Source organism: Bombina bombina, chromosome 7 (assembly GCF_027579735.1).
Source record: "Bombina bombina isolate aBomBom1 chromosome 7, aBomBom1.pri, whole genome shotgun sequence".
NCBI classification, from domain to species: Eukaryota; Metazoa; Chordata; class Amphibia; order Anura; family Bombinatoridae; genus Bombina; species Bombina bombina.
In genome coordinates, this window is record NC_069505.1 from 186,372,179 (window position 1) to 186,393,725 (window position 21,547).

Genomic DNA, 21,547 nt, shown 5'->3' on the forward strand with positions numbered 1-21,547 from the left:
TGTCCCTTTTAAATAACCCAATAAACATGAGCACTAGAATCTCTCAGTTGATTGTTTTATTGCCTCTTCTACCCAGTGTCTTGCTCTGACAGACATTCTTCAAGATCACTGGTTTTCAAACCTGTCCGCAGGTCTCCCCAACAGGCCAGGTTTTCATGATTACCTTAGGTGAGAGCAAGTAAAATAACCAGGTTTACTAATCAGCTGATTGTTTCACCTGTGTTCCAGGTCAGATATCCTCAAAATGTGCCCTGTTAGGGAGGCCTGAAAAAAAGTTTGAAAACCAGTGCTCTAGATATATAAGAAATGACCTCAGCTGGGTTAGACCCCCCCCCCCCCCCCCCACACACACACACACACACTTCATTTATTTGGTTAGATTTTTTGTTAGATTAGGTAGAGGTCAAGAAATGAGAAAGGGATGCATTTAACAGAAAATAAGCAATGCTGTAAATTGTGTAGCCTGTGCCAGGATCACACTATGTAGTTTATGTATATGCTGGTTATGGAGGAGACAAAGCTTTTACACTATATTTGTCTGAACACACTCAAAGGGTTAAATTGACATACAAGTACAAAAAGAAAATACTCTAATGCATTCTAGCCTCTTTACATTGCACTGTTGCTTGCATTTACCTATATGTTTAACCCTTGCAAAGTCCAGAGCAGCAATGCACGACTGGGAACTATTCCTGGGCATACCTATGTATGATTTTCAACAAACGATACCACAAAGAACAAAGTAGATACGATAATATGAGTACATTTTAAAGTCTTTTAAAATTACACGAATCATTAATATTTAGTTCTGACTTTCATGTCCCATTTAAGGATCAATGTACTCAAGCAAGCAAGCTCACTGGGATCACATTAACGAGAACTTTTTACAGTACAATGTGCCTTTAAGTTAAAACCACAAAGCAATTATCCTCCAAGCACAGAAAACAGACAACTCATGCACATTTTGGTCAGTGAGGTGCAGCTGTGTCCCTATGAGCTGTGCCTGGCTTCTCCTTCTACCCTTAGTGTAACCAACCGCACAGTGGTTACTAATGAGCGTTTAGAGGGAGAGAGATGCACTCGGCTGACAATGGACTAACTTACGCCTAGATTTAGAGTTCTGCGTTAGCCGTCCAAACCAGCGTTAAGGGGTCCTAACGCTGGTTTTGGCCGCCCGCTGGTATTTAGAGTCAGTCAGCAAAGGGTCTAACGCTCACTTTCTAGCCGCGACTTTTCCATACCACAGATCCCCTTATGCCAATTGCGTATCCTATCTTTTCAATGGGATCTTTCTAACGTGGTAAAAGGCCCTTTTAAGGGCTGGTAAGGCAAAAGAGCTGTTTACTTTTTATTTTAGAATAGGGTAGGGCATTTTTTTTATTTTGGGGGGCTTTGTTATTTTTTTAGGGGTCTTAAAGTAGGTGTAATTAGTTTAAAATTCTTGTAATCTTTTTTAATTTTTTTGTAATTTAGTGTTTTGTTTTTTTTGTAATTTAGTTTAGTTGATTTAATTGTAGATAATTGTAGGTAATTTATTTAATTAATTTATTGATAGTGTAGTGTTAGGTTTAATTGTAACTTAGGTTAGGATTTATTTTACAGGTAATTTTGTAATTATTTTAACTAGGTAGCTATTAAATAGTAAATAACTATTTAATAGCTATTGTACCTGGTTAAAATAAATACAAAGTTGCCTGTAAAATAAATATAAATCCTAAAATAGCTACAATATAATTATTTGTTATATTGTAAATATATTAAGGCTTATTTTACAGGTAAGTATTTAGCTTTAAATAGGATTATTTTATTTAATAAGATTAATTTTATTTCGTTAGATTTAAATTATATTTAACTTAGGGGGGTGTTGGTGTTAGGGTTAGACTTAGCTTTAGGGGTTAATACATTTATTATAGTAGCGGTGAGGTCCGGTCGGCAGATTAGGGGTTAATACTTGAAGTTAGGTGGCGGCGATGTTAGGGAGGGCAGATTAGGGGTTAATAATATTTATTATAGGGTTTTTGAGGCGGGAGTGAGGCGGTTTAGGGGTTAATACATTTATTAGAGTAGCGGCGAGGTCCGGTCAGCAGATTAGGGGTTAATAAGTGTAGGTAGGTAGCGGCGACGTTGGGGGGGGGCAGATTAGGGGTTAATAAATATAATATAGGGGTCGGCGATGTTAGGGGCAGCAGATTAGGGGTACATAGCTATAATGTAGGTTGCGGCGGTGTACGGAGCGGCAGATTAGGGGTTAATAATAAAATGCAGGGGTCAGTGATAGGGGGGGCGGCAGATTAGAGGTTAATAAGTGTAAGGTTAGGGGTGTTTAGACTCGGGGTACATGTTAGGGTGTTAGGTGCAGACTTAGGAAGTGTTTCCCCATAGGAAACAATGGGGCTGCGTTAGGAGCTGAACGCTGCTTTTTTGCAGGTGTTAGTTTTTTTTCAGCTCAAACTGCCCCATTGTTTCCTATGGGGGAATCGTGCAGGAGCACGTTTTTGAAGCTGGCCACGTCCATAAGCACCGCTGGTATTGAGAGTTGAAGTGGCGGTAAATATGCCTGTACGCTCCCTTTTTGGAGCCTAACACAGCCCTTCAGAGAACTCTCAATACCAGCGGTATTTAAAAGGTGCGGGGGGGAAAAACACGCGTAGCTAACGCACCCCTTTGACCGCAAAACTCTAAATCTAGCCGTTAGAAAGTTCTGTTGCCAAAATGTTCTCAAGATTTCCAGGGGAGCTTAGCAGCAAAACAATCAGCCATGGGTGTCTGCTGCTGCGCATCATTTTATACAGGATGGGTTATTGGCATCAAATCGGTGACTCCGGTGGTTACTTTTGGGGGAGGGGGGGGTGTATCCCCTATGCCCCCAGACACCAAGGCAAGCAGGATACAGGAGTATCCACAGCCACAGTCAAATGCTAAAGCATCCAATGTAGATTGTACACAGTATGCACAAAATATTAAATATTGTATAATCCAATTATCTAATCTGTAAATTGCAGGAGATTAACAGATGTCACCAAATTAGATATTTATTGTTCTGCTGCTATAAAGTTCTGGAAACATAGGTATCACTATATGCAAACATATATGTATATAAGCCCCCAAAACAGCTCATTTCTGATCCCACACCTCAGAATATGGCGCAGATTCACGGTTATTTTACAGACAGGAGAGTAAAAACCAGGACAGTCGATAAGTAATTTGTGTGCAGCACCAGGAGGGGAATTTAAAGGGGCACTCAAGTAAAAATTAAACTTTTATGATTCAGATAGGAGTAATTTTAAACAACTTTCCAATTTACTTCCATTAACAAAATGTGCACAGTATTTTTATATTTACACTTTTGAGTCCTACTGAGCATGTGCAAGAACTGACAGACTAAACGTTTATGCATTTGTGATTGGCTGATGGCTGTCACATGATGCAGGAGGAAATAGACATAACTGAAATTTGTCCGCAAATAATCTTCTGCTACTCATTTGAAGTTCAGTCTAAGTGCTATTGCATTGTCTTTTTATCATGTGTTTGTTGATTATGCAAATCTACGGTGTTGACTGGTCCTTTTAAGAGGCAAATTGAACTGAAGAAATTAAAATGCCTGTAGGTTAGTAATGTGCATAATTTCACATTTTCTAATAGTATGAAACATCAGCCCTTCACAGCTTTAGTTACAACCTTTTCTGAAAAAAAAAAAATATCAGGTACTCTCATTAGCATAAATATACATAAATAATTATACAGCATAAATTAGAATCTAAAGGTAAAATACTGTCTGGGTGGAAACTCTAGTTACACACAATGCTAGATAGCTAATATTGTATCAGGGTGCTGAGCCCCCTTGGCACTGCCAATCCCCAGTGACACAATTGCTACAGCATTGCCAACTGAACTTGGTGTTGGGGCCCCTAGGGTCAGATAAATCAGGTGCTTCCGGCTTTTTAACCCTTTTGCTTTCCGTTCTGTATCACAGTAACACGTGCCTTTAATATGTCCAGCTCACACACATATGCCTGCTTGAGAACAGGATCTGCATCCCCCAGAACAGTTTCTGATTGTCTGTGCTGGGTAACCAGGTGTGTAGAACACAGAATGCAAGTTAATATTATTGCAATATTTCACCACTTGACCTTAAATGAATTTACCCCTAGTCAGCTGCCTGCATGACCTAATGAGAGATCTGCCCAATTGCCCATGGGTCTGTGACAAGGAAGTTTACTCACTTAGAGGAGAGAATTTTATTCCAAGGTGAATAGAGATTATTTTTCAGTAAAAATGTGAATCACATCATTTATGTACAAAGGTCTATTTACACTATAAGGAAGAATGTGCAGAAAATATGGTGATAATATTTTCGTCTTAAATAAAATTATACATTTAATATAAAGAAAATAATGCCACCCCTTTAATTTTACTTATAAACAGCAAACTGTCATATTCCCATATCCGTATAAACATTACCCCCTGTGCCAATGCTCTGAAATCCGTTTGTCCTTTGTTCCTCACAGCACAGCCACCTGACCACAGATTATCATTAGCCTACGCACATAGCTGTATTGTATCTGATGTCGTGAGACCTTCCTGATACAGATTACTTAGCACAGGCTCATAAAATCCACTGCAATGTAGAGTGACCTCCTGACTGCATGTTACCAGGACAGGCTAAATCAGACCTGGTTTATACATAGAGTATGTAGATTATCAGGACAGGCTAAATCAGACCTGCTTTATACACAGAGTATGTAGATTATCAGGACAGGCTAAATCAGGCCTGCTTTATACACAGATTATGTAGATTATCAAGTCAGGATAAATCAGACCTGTTTTATACACAGAGTATGTAGATTATCAGGACAGGCTAAATCAGACCTGCTTTATACACAGAGTATGTAGATTATCAGGTCAGGATAAATCAGACCTGTTTTATACACAGAGTATGTAGATTATTAGGACAGGTTAAATCAGACCTGTTTTATACACAGAGTATGTAGATTATCAGGTCAGGATAAATCAGACCTGTTTTATGCACAGAGTATGTAGATTATCAGGACAGGCTAAATCAGACCTGGTTTATACACAGAGTATGTAGATTATCAGGATAGGCTAAATCATACCTGCTTTATACACAGAGTATGTAGATTATTAGGACAGGCTAAATCAAACCTGGTTTATACACAGAGTATGTAGATTATCAGGACAGGCTAAATCAGACCTGCTTTATACACAGAGTATGTAGATTATCAGGTCAGGATAAATCAGACCTGTTTTATACACAGAGTATGTAGATTATCAAGTCAGGATAAATCAGACCTGTTTTATACACAGAGTATGTAGATTATCAGTATGGGCTAAATCATACCTGCTTTATACACAGAGTATGTAGATTATTAGGACAGATTAAAACAGACCTGCTTTATACACAGAGTATGTAGATTATTAGGACAGATTAAAACAGACCTGCTTTATACACAGAGTAATGTAGATTATTAGGACAGATTAAATCAGACCTGCTTTATACACAGCGCATGTAGATTATCAGGACAGGCTAAATCAGGCCTGCTTTATACACAGAGTATGTAGATTATTAGGACAGGTTAAATCAGACCTGCTTTATACACAGATTATGTAGATTATTAGGACAGATTAAATCAGATTTGCTTTATATCCAGAGTATGTAGATTATCAGGGCAGGCTAAATCAGACCTGTTTTATACACAGAGTATGTAGATTATCAGGACAGGCTAAATCAGACCTGGTTTATACACAGAGTATGTAGATTATTAGGACAGGCTAAATCAGACCTGCTTTATACATAGAGTATGTAGATTATTAGGACAGATTAAAACAGACCTGCTTTATACACAGATTATGTAGATTATCAGGTCAGGATAAATCAGACCTGTTTTATACACAGAGTATGTAGATTATCAGGACAGGCTAAATCAGACCTGGTTTATACACAGAATATGTAGATTATCAGGATAGGATAAATCATACCTGCTTTATACACAGAGTATGTAGATTATTAGGACAGATTAAAACAGACCTGCTTTATACACAGAGTATGTAGATTATTAGGACAGGTTAAATCAGACCTGCTTTATACACAGAGTATGTACATTATTAGGACAGGTTAAATCAGACCTGCTTTATACATAGAGTATGTAGATTATCAGGACAGGCTAAATTAGACCTGCTTTATACACAGATTATGTAGATTATTAGGACAGATTAAATCAGATTTGCTTTATACCCAGAGAATGTAGATTATCAGGACAGGCTAAATCAGACCTGCTTTATACCCAGAGTATGTAGATTATCAGGACAGGCTAAATCAGACCTGCTTTATACACAGATTATGCAGATTATTAGAACAGGCTAAATCAGACCTGGTTTATACATAGAGTATGTAGATTATAAGGACAGGCTAAATCAGACCTGGTTTATTTATTTATTTATAAAATATTTTACCAGGAAGGATACATTGAGATTTCTCTCGTTTTCAAGTATGTCCTGGGTCCACAAAACATTGCATTGATACAATAGGGTACAATAAAATACAAAAACAATATTAATACACTATATATGCAAAATTTAACATAGAACAGGTAGGAAATATATAATCAACAATACACAGAGTATGCAGATTATAAAGATAGGCTAAACCGGACATGGGTTATACCTGGAGTATGCAGATTATTAGGACAGGCTAAATCAGACCTGGTTTATACCTGGAGTATGCAGATTATTAGGACAGGCTAAATCAGACCTGGTTTATACCTGGAGTATGCAGATATTCAGGACAGGCTAAATCAGACCTGGTTTATACCTGGAGTATGCATATTATTAGGACAGGCTAAATCAGACCTGGTTTATACCTGGAATATGCAGATTATTAGGACAGGCTAAATCAGACCTGGTTTATACCTGGAGTATGCAGATATTCAGGGCAGGCTAAATCAGACCTGGTTTATACCTGGAGTATGCATATTATTAGGACAGGCTAAATCAGACCTGGTTTATACCTGGAGTATGCAGATTATTAGGACAGGCTAAATCAGACCTGGTTTATACCTGGAGTATGCAGATATTCAGGACAGGCTAATTCAGACCTGGTTTATACCTGGAGTATGCATATTATTAGGACAGGTTAAATCAAACCTGGTTTATACCCGGAGTATGCAGATTATTAGGACAGGCTAAATCAGACCTGGTTTATACCGGGAGTATGCAGATATTCAGGACAGGCTAAATCAGACCTGGGCTATACCTGGAGTATGCATATTATTAGTACAGGCTAAATCAGACCTGGTTTATACCCGGAGTATGCAGATTATTAGGACAGTCTAAATCAGACCTGGTTTATACCCGGAGTATGCATATTATTAGGACAGTCTAAATCAGACCTGGTTTATACCCGGAGTATGCATATTATTAGGACAGTCTAAATCAGACCTGGTTTATACCCGGAGTATGCAGATTATTAGGACAGTCTAAATCAGACCTGGTTTATACCCGGAGTATGCATATTATTAGGACAGTCTAAATCAGACCTGGTTTATACCCGGAGTATGCAGATTATTAGGACAGGCTAAATCAGACCTGGTTTATACCTGGAGTTTGCAGAGTATTAGGACAGGCTAAATCAGACCTGGTTTATACCCGGAGTATGCATATTATTAGGACAGTCTAAATCAGACCTGGTTTATACCCGGAGTATGCAGATTATTAGGACAGGCTAAATCAGACCTGGTTTATACCCGGAGTATGCATATTATTAGTACAGGCTAAATCAGACCTGGTTTATACCCGGAGTATGCAGATTATTACGACAGGCTAAATCAGACCTGGTTTATACCCGGAGTGTGCATATTATTAGTACAGGCTAAATCAGACCTGGTTTATACCCGGAGTATGCAGATTATTAGGACAGGCTAAATCAGACCTGGTTTATACCCGGAGTATGCATATTATTAGTACAGGCTAAATCAGACCTGGTTTATACCCGGAGTATGCAGATTATTAGGACAGGCTAAATCAGACCTGGTTTATACCCGGAGTATGCAGATTATTGGGACAGGCTAAATCAGACCTGGTTTATACCCGGAGTATGCATATTATTAGGACAGGCTAAATCAGACCTGCTTTATACCCGGAGTATGCAGATTATTAATACAGGCTAAATCAGACCTGGTTTATTCCCGGAGTATGCAGATTATTAGGACAGGCTAAATCAGACCTGGTTTATACCCGGAGTATGCAGATTATTAGGACAGGCTAAATCAGACCTGGTTTATACCCGGAGTATGCATATTATTAGGACAGGCTAATTCAGACCTGCTTTATACCCGGAGTATGCAGATTATTAGTACAGGCTAAATCAGACCTGGTTTATACCCGGAGTATGCAGATTATTAGGACAGGCTAAATCAGACCTGGTTTATACCCGGAGTATGCATATTATTAGTACAGGCTAAATCAGACCTGGTTTATACCCGGAGTATGCAGATTATTAGGACAGGCTAAATCAGACCTGCTTTATACCTGGAGTATGCAGATTATTAGGACAGGCTAAATCAGACCTGCTTTATACCTGGAGTATGCAGAGTATTAGGACAGGCTAAATCAGACCTGGTTTATACCTGGAGTATGCAGATTATTAGGACAGTCTAAATCAGACCTGCTTTATACCCGGAGAATGCAGATTATTAGTACAGGCTAAATCAGACCTGCTTTATACCTGGAGTATGCAGATTATTAGGACAGGCTAAATCAGACCTGCTTTATACCTGGAGTATGCAGAGTATTAGGACAGGCTAAATCAGACCTGGTTTATACCCGGAGTATGCATATTATTAGGACAGTCTAAATCAGACCTGGTTTATACCCGGAGTATGCAGATTATTAGGACAGGCTAAATCAGACCTGGTTTATACCCGGAGTATGCATATTATTAGTACAGGCTAAATCAGACCTGGTTTATACCCGGAGTATGCAGATTATTACGACAGGCTAAATCAGACCTGGTTTATACCCGGAGTGTGCATATTATTAGTACAGGCTAAATCAGACCTGGTTTATACCCGGAGTATGCAGATTATTAGGACAGGCTAAATCAGACCTGGTTTATACCCGGAGTATGCATATTATTAGTACAGGCTAAATCAGACCTGGTTTATACCCGGAGTATGCAGATTATTAGGACAGGCTAAATCAGACCTGGTTTATACCCGGAGTATGCAGATTATTGGGACAGGCTAAATCAGACCTGGTTTATACCCGGAGTATGCATATTATTAGGACAGGCTAAATCAGACCTGCTTTATACCCGGAGTATGCAGATTATTAATACAGGCTAAATCAGACCTGGTTTATTCCCGGAGTATGCAGATTATTAGGACAGGCTAAATCAGACCTGGTTTATACCCGGAGTATGCAGATTATTAGGACAGGCTAAATCAGACCTGGTTTATACCCGGAGTATGCATATTATTAGGACAGGCTAATTCAGACCTGCTTTATACCCGGAGTATGCAGATTATTAGTACAGGCTAAATCAGACCTGGTTTATACCCGGAGTATGCAGATTATTAGGACAGGCTAAATCAGACCTGGTTTATACCCGGAGTATGCATATTATTAGTACAGGCTAAATCAGACCTGGTTTATACCCGGAGTATGCAGATTATTAGGACAGGCTAAATCAGACCTGCTTTATACCTGGAGTATGCAGATTATTAGGACAGGCTAAATCAGACCTGCTTTATACCTGGAGTATGCAGAGTATTAGGACAGGCTAAATCAGACCTGGTTTATACCTGGAGTATGCAGATTATTAGGACAGTCTAAATCAGACCTGCTTTATACCCGGAGAATGCAGATTATTAGTACAGGCTAAATCAGACCTGCTTTATACCTGGAGTATGCAGATTATTAGGACAGGCTAAATCAGACCTGCTTTATACCTGGAGTATGCAGAGTATTAGGATGTACTGTACAGACACAAAGCACAGAGATTGTAATATAAAATGTTTAATTATCTGTAGTAAACACAATGTTACAATATGTTTTCATTAGTTAATTTGTCTCCTTTTCTTATCATTTAAAGGGACAGTTTAGTCAAAATTAAACCTTCATGATTCAGATAGAGCAGCAATTTTAAGCAACTTTCTTATTTACTCCTATTTTTTTTTTCTTTGTTCTCTTGGTATTTTTATTTGAAAAAGCAGAAATGTAAGCATAGGAGCCGGTCCATTTTTGGTTCAGCACCTGGGTAGCGCTTTCTGATTGGTGTTTAAATGTAGCCACCAATCAGCAAGTGCTTCCCAGGTGCTGAACCAAAATGGAAGGGCTACTAAACTTACATTCAAATAAAAATAGCAAGAGAACGAAGAAAAAATGATAATAGGAGTAAATTAGAAAGTTGCTTAAAATTGCCTGATCTATCTGAATTATGAAAGTTTAATTTTTACTAGACTATCCCTTTAACTCTGAAAATTGTGAACTGTAAGAGCAGACTGCCGACTACACACACCTAACCCAGCTACATATCTGACCCTACCTGATCAGTCACACACCCGGTGTAGGGTAACACCTGACAACAGATTATCAGGACAGGCTCAATCACACCTAGTCTACACCCAATCAGTGTTAATTTTGACGGCAAATTTCAATTTAGTCTTAGTTTTAGCCTTTTGACTAAAATGCCATTTTAGTTTTAGTCGTATTTTAGTCATCTGAATTGTTTTAGTTTTAGTCATCTGAATTGTTTTAGTTTTAGTCTAGTTTTAGTCGACTGAATCTCCAGTAGATTTTAGTTGACTAAAATCTAAGGGGTTTAATTAAAGTGTAATGCATTATTTAAGCATTTCTCTGTAATTTGCAAACTGATTATATACTCAAGGAGTAAACATAACACCTGTTGTTGTGATATGTAACATCTTTATCAAACTATAAAATATAAAAAAACAAAACTGTAAACTGTATTGGCTGTATTGCACATATTACCCAATATAAAAACTTTAACTTTCTCTGTTAATAATTAAAACAAGTATCAAGTAACTCAACACAACAAAAACTTTCTGCAGCTAGCACAGGCACAGCATAACTTAAACCAATACTCGTGGGTTATTCTTATAGGAAGAATCAATTGATTGTTCACAGATTCGAAAAAATTTTGGCAACGATATTAGCACTGCTCTAGAACTTCCAAACTCATTATATACTCCTGGAGTAAAGGTTTATTAACCTGTTTTTATTTATGGTATTAAGGTTTGAACATGCAATACAGATTTAACAGATTTAACTGTTGTGGTATATAACGTCTTTATTTAGCTTAAAATGTAATAAAATTAAGTTTAGTAAATTTTACAAAAGAGCAGTAATTGGATATGGATTGATTATAACACCTTGCATAAAATGTTTTTGTCAGCAAATTTTGATTTAGTTTTAGTCATAGTCTTTTGACTAAAATGTAATTTTGATTTAGTTTTAGTCATAGTCTTTTGACTAAAATGTCATTTTAGTTTTAGTCGTATTTTAGTCATCAGAATTTCTTTAGTTTTATAGTCATTTTAGTCTAGTTTTAGTCTACGAAATTAACACTGCACCCAATGTAGGGTACACATATGACAATAGATTATCAGGACAGGCTCAGTAACACACCCAGTATAGGGTAACATCTGACAACAAATTATCAGGACAGGCTCAGTCACACCTAGTCTACACCCAAAGTAGGGTACACATCTGACAACAGATTATCAGGACAGGCTCAGTAACACACCCACCCAGTGTAGGGCAACATCTGACAACAGATTATCAGGACAGGCTCAGTCACACCTAGTCCACACTCGGTGTAGGGTAAACATCTGACTAAAGATTATCAGGACAGGCTCAGTCACACCTAGTCTACACCCAGTGTAGGGTAAACATCTGACTACAGATTATCAGGACAGGCTCAGTCACACACTCGGTGTAGGGTAAATATCTGACTGTAAATGATCAGGACAGGCTCCCTTATAGCAGGTTTATATTTAAAAAAAAAAGTATTGTTACCTTTCTGACTGTAGTTTACTAGCCCTGTTGTAGAAAGCCTTATATGTTAACTGAGCTAAAATGAAATGATTGTTGTTACACTCGATGAGAGTGTCATTGGTAGCAATTAGTCAGTGGGAGCTGCTGTTCCAATCAGCCAGTGAGCCCTGGGGCAGGTTATGAATACTCATGTACTTATTGATTCAATATCAGTTCCCTCTACAGGTCTTGTGTGATGATTTTCTAATTACACATCACTTAACACACATTACATATAAAGTCACATTCATGTAAATAAAGCAGCTGCTCTAGCTCAGCTGGTACTGTCAGTGGGGTATTGTCAGTGGGGTTTGCAGTGATCAAAATCATAAAATACTTCTACATTTACCTTAAAGCTCAAAATCGTTATTGCCTGAAAACAATTCAAAACCTGCGTCAAAATGATCTCACAGTTTTGTAACATAAAAATTAAATGCTTATGATTAAAGGGACACTAAACCCAAATTTTTACTTTCATGATTCAGATAGATCAGGCAATTTTAAGCAACTTTCTAATTTACTCCAATTATCAATTTTTCTTTGTTGTCTTGCTATCTTTAGATGAAAAGCAGGAATGTAAAGCTTAGGAGCCGGACCATTCTTGGTTCAGCACCTAAGTAACTAGTGCTAATTGGTGGCTAAATATAGCTACCAATAAGCAAGTGCTATCCAGGGTGCTGAATCTAAAATGGGTTGGCTCCTAAGCTTTACATTCCTGCTTTTCAAAGAAAGAAAAAATGTGGGTTTAGTATACCTTTAACAAAAAAAAAATGCTGATCTGGGGGGGTTTAGTGATTACATCACAGGCTGACAGGTTTGTGTTTATTGATCCCTTTTAATAGTGCTCTGTGATGCGAATAGGTGACGTGTATATAATGTATCTGTTGTGTTCCAAAACCATAGAGATATGTGTGTATTTGTTTGGGTTATCAGCGTCACTCATTTTAACATTCTACAACTTTTGAGGTACCCGGTAATAAGTAAAAAAGTTCTGTCTGGGGTTTATAAAGTGATTTGAGTTGTGGCATTTCATAAATGAAAAATGGTAAATGTGTCATTAAAGGGACATGAAACCCCCCAAAAAATCTCTTCTGGAGAGCATATAATTGTGTTCTTTTGGTATCCTTTATTGAAAAGCATAGCTAGGTAGGCTCAGGAGCTGGGAGCTAGCTGCTTTTTGGTGGCTGCACATATATGCCCCTTGTCATTGGTTTACAGATCTGCAAAGCGAGCTCCCAGTAGTGCATTGCTGCTCCTTCAATAAAAGATACAAAGAGAATGAAGCAAAAGTGATAAAAGAAGTAAATTGCAAACTTTTATAAAATTGTATGCTCCATCTCAATCATTATAGAAAAATTGTGTTTCATGTCCCTTTAAGTACAGAGAAAACCACGGGTGACCTACATTAAAGGGACAGTAAATACTTTGTCATTACAACATATTTCTGCCTTCTATCGATAGATTACATATCTGAAGAGTCTGAACATAATTAGAATAGATTAATATTTGTTTGCTGCAATTGTTTTTCAATGATCATACTCCACCCACAATTTACTAATTTGGAAAAGCCAATCCAGATTTATTTAATCAAAACAATAATGATAAATAATAAAAAAAATGGCACCTCTTAAGACAGAGGGTCCCTTTAAGGCTTTGTGTGCATTGCATGCAAATGCATACTGTTATCACTCCCTTTAAGACTGTACGTGTCGTGTGAGTTTACCCACTAAAGGTTTGTGCCTGCCCCTTTAAGACTGAGCATGCAGCGAGCTGCCCTTTAAGACTGCGCTGGGTGTGCATGGTGTGAGCTGCTCCTTTAATGCTGTGTGTGTATGGTGCAAGTTTTCCCATTAAAGGCTGTGAGTGATGTGTGTGTGCAGGTGCCCCTGTCCCTTTAAGACAGAGTATACCTTTAAGGCTGTGTGCGTTGCATGCGGATGCACACTGTTATTGCTCCCTTTAAGACTATATGTGGTGTGAGTTTACCCACTAACATTTGTGTCTGCCTGCCCCTTTAAGATTGTGTGAGCAGGTGCCAAGCTGCCCTAAGGTTTCACTGTGTGAACATTACTGCAATCTGTCCCTTTAAGACTGTGTGTGTGTGGTGCTAGTTGACCCTTTAAAGGCTGTGTGGGTTTTTGTCTGTCCCTTTAAGACTGTGTGACCAGGCGGTGAGCTGCCCTTTAAGGCTGTGCTGTGTGATCATTATTTTGTCAGCAGGCTGCTTTAAGTGTCTGTGTACAGTAAACAGTTACAAATAATAAAATAAAAACCTGTAGGCTGAGGGTTTGATACAATGTACCATGTAGGTGAGCAGAGCTGGCTGCTGGGGAAAGTCTAAGGGGAAAGCAGGGACTTTATACCCCAAAATATGGCTCCCGTTTTTGTTCCTGGAGACACAAACACTGCAGTTTTGTTGGTAGCCCTCATCTGGACCCCCATACCAATTTCCGAAGTAAAATAATGCGATATGGTCAAGAAAATAATTTGGAACGCTAAAGTCAGATTTGAATTTGGTTTATGTGTGAAGCCGTTTTTGTGCATCCTTCACAGGAAAACTCATTCACTCAGCCAAAGATTTTACCAAAATGAAAAACAAGCAACCACTTCTATAAAACAGACTGCTCTAAAATATACACAAATAGGGAAACCGGTAAAGAGAAACAAACATGAAATGCGACGCTTCACAAGAACAACAAAGTGTTTATGAGTTTTTTGCAAGCTATTCTTGTAAATGAAAAATCCTGAACGCGCCTCTAGAACCAACGCAGTTCAGGGATTCCTCTGTAATGTTGGGGGTGGCTACTTCCTATACTGTTTCTGTGTCTGACAAACAGATGTAAATGACAGACGAATTAAAGGGACAGTAAATTAAAAATTAAACTTTGATTCATGTGATTTTTAAACAACTTTCTAATTTAGTTCTATTATTAAATTTGCTTAATTCTCTTGGTATCCTTTGTTGAAGAAGCAGCAGTGCACTACTGGGAGCTAGCTGCTAATTGGTGTCTTCACTGTTTGGCACAGAATGGCACATCCATCCATTTGTTAGGCAAAGGGAAATTACCAGAGGGAAATTAATAACTTACATCTATTTCCTAGGGGGCCAGAGAGATTTATTTTGGGGTCTAATTTGCTGTACCCCTGAAAATCTGTCATTATAGGAATAGGCTTCATGTGCATGTGTATAAATACACCCCCTTGGCTTAACCATATCAGGGACATACTCCTGATTTATTGCTAATACAGGATGACCTCATGACTGCAGGATAGCAGAGGCAGATAACCAGGTCAGGCTCTGTCATTACTTTTTCAATATAGTGTTGTCTACTTCAGTGTTTATTAACTCCACTCCTCGGGGCACACTAACAGGCAAGATTTTTAGAATCACCTTGGTTGAGAGTAGGTTAATAACCATGGTTACCTGTGCTCTAGTTAAGATATCCTGAAAATCTGGTCTGTAAGTATGCTCTGAGGATTGGAATTGAGGAACACTGGTACTTGTTATTGATAAGTTTAGACAACCCATGTTATGTGTATGTGTTTCTATCTATCTATCTATCTATCTACCTATCTATGTATCTATCTATCTATCTATCTATATCTATCTATGTGTCTATCTATCTATCCGTCTGTTTCTATCTATCTGTCTGTTTCTAACTATTTATCTATCTATCTGTATCTATTTATTCATCTGTATCTATCTATCTATCTGTATCTGTCTGCCTGTATCTATCTAGTATCTATCCTAACTATGAATAAATGATGGATGTAAAACAGAAGTACTACAGTATTTATAGATTAAAGGAATAGGAAAGTCAAAATTAAACTTGCATGAGTCAGATAGAGCATGTCATTTTAAAGGGACATAATACTCATATGATAAGTCACTTGCAAGTGATGGAGGATAACTGTAAAAAGCTGACAGGAAAATATCACCTGAGCATCTTTATATAAAAAAGGAAGATATTTTACCTCACAATTTCTTCAGCTCACCAGAGTAAGTGCTGTGTAAAAAGTTATACTTCAGCTACAGGTAAAAAAAAAAAAAAAAAAAAAGAAATAAACAGCAGCCAATCAGCATCAGCAGTGCTGAGGTCATGGACTCTTTTACTGTGATCTCATGAGATTTCACTTAAAGGGACATTATACACTTATTTTTTTCTTTGCATAAATGTTTTGTAGATGATCTATTAAAAAAAAAATGTATAGTTTTGCTTATTTTTTAGTAACATTGCTCTGATTGTCAGACTCCTAACCAAGCCCCAAAGTTGTATGTGAATACCGTCCGCTACCTTCTCCAGCTTGCTCCTGTTTGTGTAAAGGGTCTTTTCATATGCAAAAGAAGGGGGAGGGGGGGGAGTGTCTTATTTTCAATTTGCAGTGGGCTTTCCAGCCACATTTTCAACAGAGCTAAACATAGAACTTCTAAGTAAATTTTTAAACAGTTTTATACTGGATTTTTATATCAGTATCTGTGCATCTTATTCTTTATAGTAGTGTCTATTACATGCAGTTATATGAAAATGAGTGTATACTGTCCCTTTAACTCTCACGAGATTTCATAGTAAACTTCCTTAAACTGAATAGGGAAATAACATGAGTGTGCATGAAGCTGACTCCCTTGCCTGTCCCGGGACAGACATACTGATTTGCTGCTTCAAGTCCTTTGCAATGGGGTTTAAATACTTAGGACATTTTGAGGTAAAATATCTTTCTTTTTTACATAGAGATGTTCAGGGGATATTTTCTAGTCATCTTTTTACAGCTATGCTGCATCACTTTCAAGTGTTTCAACATTTGGATATTATGGCCCTTTAAGACACTTTGAAATTCACTTCTATTTTCAAATGTGCTTTGTTCTCTTGGTATCCCTTGTTGCAATAGAATACGCACATATTCTACTGTATACTAGTGGGAACTAACTGCTGATTGGTGCGTGCACACATTTATCTCTTGTGATTGGTTGACTAGATGTGTTCAGCTAGCTGCCAGTAGTGCAATACTGTTCCTCCAGCAAAGGATAACAAAACAGAACAACAATTTGAACAACAATTTGTAAATACAGAAAAAAATCTGACTGAGAAGTAGAAGGAAAATTGGAAAAAAAGCACAAATCTGTGCAGGACATTAAGGGCTTGACCTGTAGTCAGTATTTATCATCAGACCGCTGCTTCCCTGCCCTCTTCTCCACATCTTAGGTGGAGAATTTCAATCTCCCGAGTCTCGTCCGACTGGGGAAATTGAGAGCGCCTGCCCGTTTGTGATTAGCTGTGTGTGGGCAGGGGGCTGGATTGCATGCGAGCGCAAACTAGCGTTCTTGCACAATGCTGAATTCCGGCAGTGTGTCTGTATATATGTATATATATTATATTGTGGTGCGTCAGTATTTTTTATATATATATATATTCACACACATATTACTTATCCAGTGATTCCACAGAAAGAAATATAATAAACAAACAAAATGTAAATACATCCTTTAGTAAATAAACCTCGCAGCTTGAAATTTTTAAACTATATCAATTCTCACTCAATCATATGAAATAAATTGTGATTGAGGTGTCTTTAGCTATTAAATATAATATTTATTTATTGTACTTTTTGTCTGTGATTTACTGATCCATATTGTGTCAGATTAGAAGGATACAAGAGAAATGTGAGCGAGGCGGAGGAATGTGGGAATGTTTGGGGGGTGTTACAGGGAAAGGAAGACATAAATGTGACAATAGAGACAGGAGTAAGAGATGGACTGAGAGAAATTAAAACCTTATGATAGGAGAGAAAGGAAGAATGGGAGAAAGAAAGATAAAGAGAGAGGATGGATGGGGGGAGAATAAAAAAATAGATGGGCAAGGTGTGCAAATCAGTTAGGGGACAATGGGTGACAAAACCTATCATTGAAGTCAGATAATAGGAATAAAAAAACTAATTGTGTGGGGACAAAACAGAAAGAGACGACATTTGGGGGAAAACAAGGAGGGAAGAATTTCAGGGAGACTTGGGGGAATGCTGTTGCTGTGATACACAGCCTCCCCCTGAGATTGTCTGGGGGGGAGAGAGATACAGACAGAGACATATTGTCACCCCCTCCCCTTCCCCAAACACAGGGGCAGGGAGGGTCCAGCTTCCTCTTACCTCATATCATCTCCCCCTGACTTCCCAGCACAGGAGGAGGGGGATAGAGAGAGAGTGAGCAGCACTGCTAAACAAAAGGAGGGCAGGCAGCTGCTCAAACTTCCTGAGAGAAAGCAAGAAGGGAGAGATAAGGGGAAAGAGGCAGGTAGAGAGAGGGATAAAGGGGTGAGACTGGGAGAGACAGAGGAGCTGTGGGGGAGAGAGGTACCAGCACTAAGGAGATACAAGGAATAGGGGGTCACTGAGGAGCAGAGGGGTGTGTAAGGATGTCTACATCCATTCTCAGGAGGAATTCAAGCAAGAAAAGGATTCATGACCTACTGAGGTGAGACTTGGGGGGCTGAACAGGGGATGGAGGAAATGAGACAATGGGGACAGATGGTTGGAAGAGAACAATGAAGTGTTGGGATAATCTAGTCCTGCAGGGTACAGTCTATATCATTAGCACTGAGACAAAAGGAGCACATAGAGTTGTTAGCAACTTGTACAGAAGATGCTGCCAATAGCACAGTGCACTACAGAGGGCACTAAATGTCAGCGCTCACTGGGTAAGGAGGGGAACACTGAAATGTGTAGCAAGGAAGGAGATGAGAAGTGGCAGGAAAAGGTGCGGAAAAGAAAAAGGATATGAAGGAATGTGAGGGGTCATCATGTATACAGCTCTGGTGTAATGTGTGTGTGTGTATCATGTATACAGCTCTGGTGTAATGTGTGTGTGTGTGTGTATCATGTATACAGCTCTGGTGTAATGTGTGTGTGTGTGTGTATGTGTGTGTGTGTATCATGTATACAGCTCTGGTGTAATGTGTGTGTGTGTGTGTGTATCATGTATACAGCTCTGGTGTAATGTGTGTGTGTGTGTGTATCATGTATACAGCTCTGATGTAATGTGTGTGTATCATGTATACAGCGCTGGTGTAATGTGTGTGTATCATGTATACAGCGCTGGTGTAATGTGTGTGTATCATGTATACAGCTCTGATGTAATGTGTGTGTATCATGTATACAGCGCTGGTGTAATGTGTGTGTATCATGTATACAGCTCTGGTGTAATGTGTGTGTGTATGTGTGTGTGTGTGTATCATGTATACAGCTCTGATGTAATGTGTGTGTATCATGTATACAGCGCTGGTGTAATGTGTGTGTATCATGTATACAGCTCTGGTGTAATGTGTGTGTGTATGTGTGTATCATGTATACAGTGCTGGTGTAATGTGTGTGTATCATGTATACAGCGCTGGTGTAATGTGTGTGTATCATGTATACAGCGCTGGTGTAATGTGTGTGTCATGTATACAGCTCTGGTGTAATGTGTGTGTGTGTGTGTATCATGTATACAGCGCTGGTGTAATGTGTGTGTCATGTATACAGCTCTGGAGTAATGTGTGTGTGTGTGTGTGTATCATGTATACAGCGCTGGTGTAATGTGTGTGTCATGTATACAGCGCTGGTGTAATGTGTGTGTGAGTGTCATGTATACAGCTCTGGTGTAATATGTGTGTGAGTGTCATGTATACAGCTCTGGTGTAATGTGTGTGTGTGAGTGTCATGTATACAGCGCTGGTGTAATGTGTGTGTCATGTATACAGCTCTGGTGTAATATGTGTTTGTGAGTGTCATGTATACAGCGCTGGTGTAATGTGTGTGTCATGTATACAGCTCTGGTGTAATGTGTGTGTATCATGTATACAGCGCTGGTGTAATGTGTGTGTCATGTATACAGCTCTGGTGTAATGTGTGTGTCATGTATACAGCTCTGGTGTAATGTGTGTGTGTGTATCATGTATACAGTGCTGGTGTAATGTGTGTGTCATGTATACAGCGTTGGTGTAATGTGTGTGTGAGTGTCATGTATACAGCTCTGGTGTAATATGTGTGTGTGTCATGTATACAGCTGTGGTGTAATGTGTGTGTGAGTGTCATGTATACAGCGCTGGTGTAATGTGTGTGTCATGTATACAGCTCTGGTGTAAAATGTGTGTGTGTCATATGTATACAGCTCTGGTGTAATGTGTGTGTGAGTGTCATGTATACAGCGCTGGTGTAATGTGTGTGTCATGTATACAGCTCTGGTGTAAAATGTGTGTGTGTCATATGTATACAGCTCTGGTGTAATGTGTATGTGGGTATGTATATGTGTGCAGTGTGAGTATGTATATAGTGTGTATATGTGTGTATGTGAGTTTGTGTATGTGTGCAGTGTGTGTATATGTGTGCAGTGTGAGTGTGTATATGTGTGTATGTGAGTTTGTATATGTGTGCAGTGTGTGTATATGTGTGTATGTGAGTTTGTGTATGTGTGCAGTGTGAGAGTGTGAGTGTGTATATGTGTGCAGTGTGAGTGCGTATAGGTGTGAAGTTTGTTTGACAGACATAAATGTAATAATGGATAAAATACTGTGTGTGTGTTTGAGAACTGTCACAACAAAGTGCAATTATAGTGAATGAGGGAGAGAATAAAGGAATATTTTAGGATTAGTGTTTGGGCATCATGTATACAGCTCTGGTGTAATGTGTGTGTGATAGAGTGTATATATGTGTATTGTGAGTGTATATTTGTGTAGAACATTTGTGTATTTTCGCAGTATGAGTATGTATATGTGTGCATTGTTAGTATGTATATAAGTAGTGTTTAGTGTGTTTGTATATGTGTACAATGTATGTATATGAGTATAGCGTGTGTGTGAGTGTGCATATGCGTGCACTGTGAGTATGTATATGTGTGCAGTGTAAGTATGTATATGAGTATAGTGTGCAGTGTGAGTTTGTATATGTGTGCAGTGTATGTATGTGAGTGTGCATATGTGTGCAGTGTAAACATGTGTATGTATGTGAGTGTGCATTGTGAGTCTATATATAGTGTGTATATGTGTGCAGTCAGTGTGAGTATGTATGTGAGTATGTATATGTGTGTATGTGATTGTACAAACGTTTGCAGTCTGAGTATGTATGTGAGTGTGCATTGAGAGTGTGTGTGTGTATATATATATATATATATATATGTGTGTGTGTGTGCACAGTCGGAGTATGTATGTATACAAATGCACTGTGAGTATGTATGTGTGTGTAGTGTGAGTATGTATATAGTGTGTATGTGAGTGTGAGTATGTAAATGTGTGCATTGTGAGTATGTATATAGTGTGTATGTGTGCGGTGTGAGTATGTATATGTATGTGAGTGCATATGTGTGCAGTGTGAGTAGGTATGTGCGTTTGTATATGTGTGCAGTGTGAGTATGTATGTGAGTATGTATATGTGTGTAGTGTGAGTATATGTGCAGTGTGAATGTGTATTAAGTGTGTTTGTGAGTATGTATATAGTGTGTATGTGAGTTTGT

The 21,547-nt window shown here is 38.5% G+C and overlaps 1 protein-coding gene across 2 annotated transcripts in view; it reads left to right on the forward strand.

The window, feature by feature from the left end:
• The window catches only part of LSP1 (lymphocyte specific protein 1), a 183,489-nt gene that overhangs the window by 70,310 nt on the left and 91,632 nt on the right, over window positions 1-21,547 (forward strand). Inside the window, exon 1 of one of the 2 annotated variants that reach the window (XM_053720494.1) lies at window positions 18,244-18,535. The exons of the other annotated variant lie outside the window; for it this stretch is intronic. Within the exon in view, the coding sequence (XP_053576469.1) occupies window positions 18,477-18,535 (59 nt within the window). The 5' untranslated portion in view covers window positions 18,244-18,476. Of the gene's footprint in view, window positions 1-18,243; window positions 18,536-21,547 lie in introns of those variants that run through there. 2 annotated transcript variants of the gene reach the window in all.